The 9,296-nt window shown below is 38.7% G+C and overlaps 1 protein-coding gene across 2 annotated transcripts in view; it reads right to left on the reverse strand.

Moving 5' to 3' along the window:
- Positions 1 to 7,326, reverse strand: part of LOC117303104 (GTPase-activating Rap/Ran-GAP domain-like protein 3) — a 73,932-nt gene extending 66,606 nt beyond the window's left edge. For both annotated transcript variants that reach the window (XM_033787194.1, XM_033787193.1), the window contains exon 1: positions 6,978 to 7,326. In XM_033787194.1, coding sequence (XP_033643085.1) covers positions 6,978 to 7,120 — 143 coding nt within the window. In that variant the 5' untranslated portion in view covers positions 7,121 to 7,326. The remainder of the gene's footprint in view (positions 1 to 6,977) is intronic.
- Positions 7,327 to 9,296: the final 1,970 nt, after the last annotated feature.

A 9,296-nucleotide genomic window follows, 5' to 3' on the forward strand; every position in this document is an offset into this window, starting at 1 on the left:
TCTGCGTATATAGTTGCAAATCTATTACCGTTTCGGACATTTCCAAGGTACTCTTTGAATAAATAAATGAATTCATGTCACAACATTGCACAAACAATCCCATCGCCTACCTAACGTAATGGGCATGTGCAGTGTGCCAAACAGACCCTTGTTCGTAAAAAAAAAATATCGAAGTTATTTTATAAAAAAAATTGAAAGTAATATCAGATTCAGTAAGCTGTTGTTGCCAAAACATGCATTTATGTAAACGCCAATAATGGGTTTCATCCTTCTATTTTGCACTGCTTGCTCCCAAGGTTCTGGTACAGTTTGTTTTGCCAATTTTCGTTTTTTAAATTGTGATGCATTATTAACGGTGCTCTCTGCTCAACACCCAGTGCTTTATATTAATCCATCACATCCCACACTGTGCCATCGCCTTGCTTAGGTCGCACCTTACCCTCCCCTGACATTTTCATTTGGGGAAAAACACAACGACTCGGAAGAGATTGAAAATTACCAGACAAAAAACAAAGTGTGTTGTGACAGAAAAATGTTCAGAAATAATGTCCTCTCTTGATAAAGAGGCTCGTGACGTCACTGTTGTATTAGCCCCCAAAGGGGAAAACTGGCGTTATTGTTTCCGGCTCATCATTTTACAAGGACTTTGATGTACAGGCGTGAAATCCTGTAAATCGTCACTTTGACATCATGGAACAGCTTTTTTCATACTAAACGACAACAGTAACGTTGGAACAACATTTTTAAAATGTACGAAAACAATCATGGAAGGGTACAAAGGTATACCTCCTCAAAACAAAACACCAACATCAAGTAAACTTATAAGATATACCAATCTTTACTTTGACATCATTGGGACATCATAGGAATATCTCAGTTTGTTCATACTAAACCACAGTAGTGTAAGGGTGGAACAACATTTCAAAATCTACGAAATTACCATGAAGAGTACAAAGATATATATCTTCTCAAAACAAAATACCAAATCAAGTAACCTTTTACACCAGAGTACAATATTTTCAGTGGCAACATCCGACAGCAAAAAATGATCGTGACCGTGAAGGATACCTTCGAAAGTACCTTTTTTAGATGGAAAAGCTTTGGGCAATACAATACTTGGTAATCACAGTTGTAGTTACTTTATTAAAAACTACTTGTTCCTTTGACTTCAAAGAAAATCCCCATGTAGCCAGTAGCTCTGACGAGCTATTGGTCCCCTACTGTATCCTCCCCTAAATCCATCTAAGATGTTTTGTATCTTCCGTCCTCAGCGAGCCTCATTACTGTGGCAATAATTTCTGCCTGGTTAGCTGCAGCTTGGTGACTGTAATCCCGATTGACTGTTTAATGAATGGCATATATCAAGTGGAGGATATAATGCTGTAGTGCTTAGGTCTTTGCTTCTGCCAGACGTTTACTTTCCACCAAACAAGTCTTCATTCACAGCAACAATTAGTGTATCATACGAACACTACCTGTCAATATTTCTTAAGTGTTTCTTTACAAACACCTCGTTGCCTTAAATGAATAGTAAGCAAGATACTGTTTTGAGGTTTCTAATGAACCTATTCCTTATCCAAAGCCACCTTGTACCTATTCATCATACCGACATGTCAACGTTTCTTGTGTGCAAACACCCAAACACCTTTGTGAGTCGTTGCCTAAAAGGTTAGTTTTATACCGTTTTGAGGTTTTAGTTAAAACTATTTCCCATCCAAAGCCACGTTGTACCTTCAATCATACGAACATTACATGTCAATATTTCTGACAGGTGTGTACAGACACAGTTGTAACTCGTTGCCTTAAAGGTAAGTAAAGTATGCTGTTTTGAGGTTTTTATGAACGTATTTCCTATCTAAAGTCACTTTACACCTATTAATCATACGAACAGATGTCAATATTTCTTAAGTGTGTACAAAACACATTGAAACTCATTGCAACTCATTGCCTAAACGAAAGTTCTGAGATGTTAAAAAATTAATTCCATTTTTGAGTCAGGCTCCTCTTTTTTTTTGAAAAGTCCTTTTCCAAAAAATCATGTGAATCCTTCCTTTAAGACATTGTTTTCAAGAAACCTCTGAATTCGAAACGGATTAAGGGACGTTGATCCACCACAGTGCTCTTGCCGACTTGACATTTTCTTTGACAATGTGACATGATGACAGGTGGACTACCGTGTCAGCTTTCATGTCCCTTAACGGGATACTTCTGAAATACACAATTCTTTCTGTAGCTGTCAAGGGAATCTTACAACGTTCTTCGTAAAGGGAATTCTTTTCAAAGATATAGTATGTCTCTTGTTTCGTTTTTAAGTCGTTCGATTAGTTCAATCTTGTTACTATCCTGTGAAAAATTGGACAATTGAAATACACAACTCTTAATCTAGCTGTCGAGGGAATCAAATTCTTTACTTCGTGAAATGATTTTCAAAAAGAAAAAATTTACCGTCGGTTTTTAAAACTGTTCGGTTGTTTTAGAAACGTGTATGACAGTAACGTACCTCAGATAAAAAAAATGGGTGATCACAGCTTATGAATTTGTCAATGACCCCAAGTGAAATAATTATCAAATGGTTTGCTATCGAAAAGTAATGTATTATATAATGCTATTAACTTAAAGAGTGAGCACCAAACATATACCGCTCATTTTAACGAGAGCTACGACCTATACTGTTGGAATACAACATTCCATAGCTTTAAAGGATTTAGTTTTTCAAATGAGAGAATGATGTCTGGAAAAATACTTTTAATTTAAATTTATTCAATTTATGATGTGTTACCCACAGAGTACGTATAATGTGAGCTGCTGCATCGAGTTACTAAAATCTCAATCTAAAAATAATTTACAACGTATGTTATGTCTACACTCAAACATTGACGGTGGATAAACAAAATTCAATGAGTTTTTTTTTTTTAACATTACATGTTATAAGGTTCAACACAACAAGGCATGTGTAAACGACATTGCCACACTAGCATAACACCCAAATGGCAAATGTCTGTTTTCATTGCAAACACTGTGTCTGCCAAACCTTCCGAAAGCCCCTTGTTCAAATTCTCGCCATTGAACCATACTCCAGCGGGAAATATTCCCTTAAAATTCCAATCGATTGGTCCAAGATGTTATTAATTCTGGCCTTGCAACGGCTAGGCTTTAGAGAGGAGTTTAGCAGAGACTTAACTTTAAAGGGGGATTGTATTGAGAACTTAAGACAGAAATCCCGAGAATGACGAGGAATTTGACAGCGCGCTTAATAACGCTGAAAGCTCTGATCCCCTGGAGAAATATATCCACCTGAAATACTCTCATAGTATTTGCAACAATAATGACATGTCAAATTTGATAATGTATTAGCTTGTAGTCTGAATGCATAGCATCTTGCCGCTGTTTCTATTTGAACGATTCGGCGCTCCATAATCTAAACTTTGACCTGTTTGAAAACAAGCTGCATGAGCTCTACAGTGGTCGGTGTCAACTTTCTTGTCTGCACATAAAATGCCATCCTCAAAAACCGTCCCGATGTTTATTTCAAGGATTCCCTTTATTTAGAAGAAAAAAAATCACAATTGAAAAGCACTACAAAGAAAACAAATTGAGAGGCAGCGCCCAGCAGCCAAACTGGCTTAAAGGGGTTTAAAGTAGAACTGCTGGGCCATCCAACAGGTACCGGTGTGGTGGTTTCAGTCTTCCGCCGTTTTCCGGGTGACGTAGTCGGACATATCAGCACGTTGTTCGAACGGTTTTAGCTTTCCGGCGTGTTCAGTTTTCCGGGTGACCTGTCAGATACCGCCGCGAGTACCCTGGCGAGAACTGTAGTTCTCTCAGCAGTGACCCCCAAATTGTTTATATTACGATTCTTTTCTGTGTAGTCACATAATCTCTTGCCCCATCTTTACATGTATTCATGGGTACAACTTTAGGCAGGTCACACTCTGCTTGCATAAAAAACAACTCATACGATCCACGCGTTTGCCGCTAGTTGTACTCGACTCGTGGACGCCGCCATGACAGCTACCGGAGGGTAATGGATGACTCAATACGGCACTAAAAACTGTGACGTCATCTGAAAGGGTCTCTTACTCCAAGTAAAGACCAAAAATTCCGAAACACATTGTAAGAGCAGTGCAGTATGGTGCCATTAGCGAAATCCTCGTCAGACGATTACACATACGTTAATAATATTGCAACGTCAATTTTCTGTGATTTTTTTTCTGCATAGTGAAACCCGACGACCTGACACCTTTAACGTTTTTTATACAACAAGGAAGCCCCGATAGATTTCAACTGGTCGAAGGAAGTTTATATCCTTTCGTTTTCTCTGGCGTTTGAATTCAACACACAATTCCTTGTTTAATATAAAGTACAACACCCCGATCATCTTGATGTTATCTTGTACGTACAGCGGAAATACGACAACATACTCGATGGTTATAAAAAAAAAACACTCAACACTAAACAGATGCGGTATTGGATGCTGCAACATGTAACCATGGCATATTTTCATGTTGCTTCAAAACAATTTAAGAGCTCGTTTACGTAGTACTACAACACACTTCCTATTTGCACAAATCACCTGGCGACCTGCACACTACTATAAATACGGTTGGGCTATCATACGAAGTGAGGTCCTCACAAAGCAGGGCTTTTAAAAACTATGTTGACTATAAAACAAGTCCACACAGTGTTTTCACCAGTAGGAGAAAGTGTACAGAACAAAAGAATGCAACACAGATCCATGGATAAGCATTGTCGACCTGAACTTAATAGGTCTTTTATACAAGGCAGTGTTCTAAACACCATGTGGAGCTACACATGTCCACACAAGGTTTTCACAAGCGTTGAAGAATATGATTTACCTTGTAGATCTCAGGGATGTCCACAGAGTGAGTGCAACCAGATGCCCTACACTCCTCACGTATTACTTCACATACAATTTAAAGATGCTTGGCCCCAAACATTAAAACATTTTTTGTTTTGAGTGAATGGTATTTCAAAGAGTATCACCCGCTCTAACGATAAAAAGTTTAACTTTTACTTTTAATTGTCAGGAACCATGACAACAATTTAAAACGTTTCTTATAAAAGATATAAAAATTGGTCTATATTAGAGCACTTTATTTCACTGCTGCTAATAATTGGCGGACTTTTTTGAGCAATGGCTCAAATGAAAGCTTGTAACTTTCTCGACCCCCATCAAAATACCTATTGAATTTTAAACCAAAATGTTGGGGTCAAATCGGCAAAAAATCTGACATAGCTTCTTTAACTCAACATTTTGTAGTAGTGTGCACTTTTCACTGTGCCTCTTTTTCAATCGTAGCCCAGAGTCTCGAGCCTGAACCGCTGTTTGGTAAAATCCACATGGACAGACAGAATCCCCTCAGTGTCAGTGTCTGTATGGAACAATAACATACCTAGAAGTTCTGCTATAATCCATTGAAACTCCGATGGGACTGCGTCATACTAAATCCAACCTTCAAGCTAAAGCAAATCAGGTTCATTCAGAGTCGTTGAACGGTATCAATTAATTAGCAATCGAAGCTAATCTGTGAAAGCCAACCAGGGAATTAGGAGTTTGGATAGAAGCCTTTCGTTTTAATGTGCAATTTATAATTATGGTAAGCAAGGTCTTATATGTTGCGTGTCAATTGAATCACTGGGGTTTTCATGGTACGGAAGAAAACACACATGATTTGTTCTAGATGTCGAGAACTCTATAATCGAAAAAAAAAAAAAAAAACAGTCGGCAACAAAATATGTTAATGTCGCTAAAAGATAGCACAACAACATTAATTTGCTTTCGTTTAAAGGAACGTAACAGAAGTGGTAAGAAACAAAACTCGTGAAGATCACAGATTTACATAAAACTTACACGGTCTAATGATGATGATACTAGAAAACATCCCTTGAAATATTTCTGTCTGAAATGTTATGTTTGATGAGAAATAAATAATCTAATTTTGCGTTTTGAGTTTATCGCTCAGTATTGTGTTTTATTCATTTATGTTTTGGCATCAATGCATTGCAAAATATATAATCGTTCACTATTCTGTCGTGACCCAGATAGCCGATCGATCTCTAACTTCTACAGGTTTGTCAGTTTATGTATATGGTGGATTACATAAAATACTGTGCTTACACTGCCAGCAACTTTGTTGCTAGAAAAACCAATGTTGCAATGTTCCTTTAATAAGAAGTTCACAGTCCAATGGTCAAGTTGTATAACGTCAAAACACCCACGCTGACTTTCTTTTTTATGAACATTAAATTTGAGCAGAAGAAAAATTACAAATCATAATAAGTCATGATACTTTTGCGAGAATGAAACAACCAACATTCATGGTGTTTGATTACGGCGTAATCATCATAATAAATCATCTTGTCATAAATTGTTTGTTCGAGGTCTCTGCTCCCCGGGTAGTACCAGATCCCTGAAAGGGGATCCCTGCTGTCACTATACACAACGGGTCGAATAGCAATCCGGGCTCAAGACAGGTCATGGCAGTTTATTACGGAAACACATTAAAAAAAACAATTTAAAAAAACATGACTGCAAAAACAGTGAATGATATCAGATCGTTCATTTCCTCCTTTGCTCAGCGTCGTTTCCCTCCAAAGGCCAAACATTACTGTAAACTATGTTAATTCTATTCATTGTTTATATTATTTCTGTTTAAGAGCTTCATGCTTCACTGTATACATTTTGTATACATACATAAACATTTAATGACAATTAACCATGCGACTCGAAAATGTTATGCACTGTATAACCTCCGTTCAGTGTTGAGTCTAAGACTAAGAGTAATGCCCAAACCATCACGGCTGCTCGTCAAACACAATCTACACCCAATACGGCAGAGCCTAAACCACAAACATCAGGCTCGAACGCATGGTTCAAAGACAAACGCAAAAACTTCATGATTTAACGCATGTTCCTATTGACAAGTTTGACAAACAGCATTTGAGGGTAACTTTACCTGAAACACCTGCGTCGTACCAGCGGACTCAGTTGGTCCAAGGCTTCCAGCTCGGCTTCCTTCAGTTTCAAAGATCCGGCAGAGGAGGAGCACCCCTGTTTCGCAACCGCAGATATTCTCTTATCCACCCGGAAGATATCCATGGTTTAGAGGTGTGTATAAAGACCAAACGGAACCACAGCCTCTTCTCGTGTTTTCAGCACTCGGTTATTATCACGCATCCACACATCAGAGGCAATGTAAAGACACAATTTTAACTATAGTGTGGTGATGTATGTATCACTTATACCCCGCCCCGGTGAAGAGAGACGCAGCGTAAATCGCTCGACCAATCACGAGAGCTGATGTGGATATATTGGAAGTTGTGAGCGGATCTGTTATGATTGCGTTGAACTACGGATGCTGCTTACCACTGCAGCCAGTGCCCGCTGCTCGCTATGGGGAAATGACCTGATTAAAGCGTTATGACGTCATGACGCGTTTCATTAAACAATGCTATTCGCATTAGTGATAATTGTATTTCACCATAAATTATTCTACAAACGAAAACAGCACCTGGTACGAGCATTCCGTGTCAATGGAAAAAACAACCATAGCTGAGCCGTCGTTCTTGCGGTAGACACGTTAGATAGGCTATGTCAGTCCCCTCAACAGAGAGCAGAACTGATGACGTCACACTCGTATACGTGTCTCGCTGAATAGGACATGAACTTTTATCTAAACCTGCTGGTCACCATGTTGTTTCTGAACCTGACATCACGAGTGCATGGTGGGTGATACCCTTTTATAAATAGACCACCTCATTGTGAACGACTGTCATAACTCTTGTTTGTTTACTGCAGCAGCAACAACAACAACAACAACAACAAAAGCAACACCATCATTAACAGCATCAGCAAAAGCAGCAACAGCAGCAGCAGCGGCAGCAGCATAATTACCATGGCAGCAGCAGCCTCATGTAAACAACAACAACAACAACAATAGATGACAACAATTTTCTGTCTCATTTTTAAAGTAGCTTTCTTTAGTACCTTCTGACTTGATGTGCAAAACGTCCGCAACTCAGTTTTTGGTTGCCATGGATGAATGAAATGGAAAAAAACCATCAATGAATGATTGAATGGTTAGCAACAATGACCTGTCAACCACAACACATTGGGCAAAAACAGTCAGTAAAAACAAAAACGAAAACACCAACAATGTCAGGGACAAGGCAAGGTCGTAGACCCGCTACTAAGCCCATCAGGGTTCGCTCAAGTGGGCCCAACGGCACTGCCGAGTGCCATGTTAAGTTATGAACGATGGACAAAATAACGACATTGAAGCATGGACGTGTACAGCATTCATGACACAAACCCCGACCTTCAAAGTGTCTATCAGTAAAATAATTATGCTCATGGGACAAGGTGTCAAAAGGCCACGCTGTGCATTATTTATGAAGCTTTCCAACTTCCTAAAAGGTAATAGCGTTCTTTCAATTATGTAGCCTCTCGCAGCTATAAAGTCCAAATGCCAGACAAGTCAGTCGTGCATTTCTTCCGGATAAGCATCTTAAAAATAATAGCGAATATTCCTGACACAATCTGGAGAAACAAATGATGAAATAAAACAGATCGGAAGGCTCGTTATAGGTACTTAACCGTAGCCTTGATAAATTTGCCATCGGTCCAAAAATAAAACAGTAATAACTGAAACCTGCTAAGTTAATCGTTCTGTCAAGAAACGTTCTATACAAAAGAAAGTTCCCAACCACACCGCTCGTTTCCCCATTAGCACAGCATCATGCTGAGTTGACACCGTTTACACGTTAGAGCACTATGCAGTACATACAATGTTCATTGACTGCAGCAATACTTTGGAATCGTGAGACATTGATCGTCAATAACAAGACATCAATGTTTAGTTAAATTGGTTTTAAGTTTCTCTATTATAATCACCCTTTTCACAGAGCATTGAAAAGTACCGAGTATACAGTGCTAACCAAAGAAATCAATTCATTGAATTACATCTGTTCAAGCAAAAGTACCGAGTATACAGTGCTAACACACATTGATGTAAGGGTAAAACCAAAGAAATCAATTCATTGAATTACATCTGTTGAAGCAATCGCACAACATCGGTAGTATTGTCTAAAGGCCCATATTCGGTGTTTCACAACTTATATACAAAATAACAAACCTGTGAAAATTTAAGCTCAATCTGTTATCGGAGTCGGGAGAAAATAATGGGAAACCCAGCCTTGTTTTCGCACGTTTCGCCGTGTCTTGGACATGTGTTTAAAATAAATCCGTTATTCTCGATATCGAGAATTGAAAAAAC

Source organism: Asterias rubens, chromosome 19, assembly GCF_902459465.1.
Source record: "Asterias rubens chromosome 19, eAstRub1.3, whole genome shotgun sequence".
Lineage (NCBI taxonomy): Eukaryota > Metazoa > Echinodermata > Asteroidea > Forcipulatida > Asteriidae > Asterias > Asterias rubens.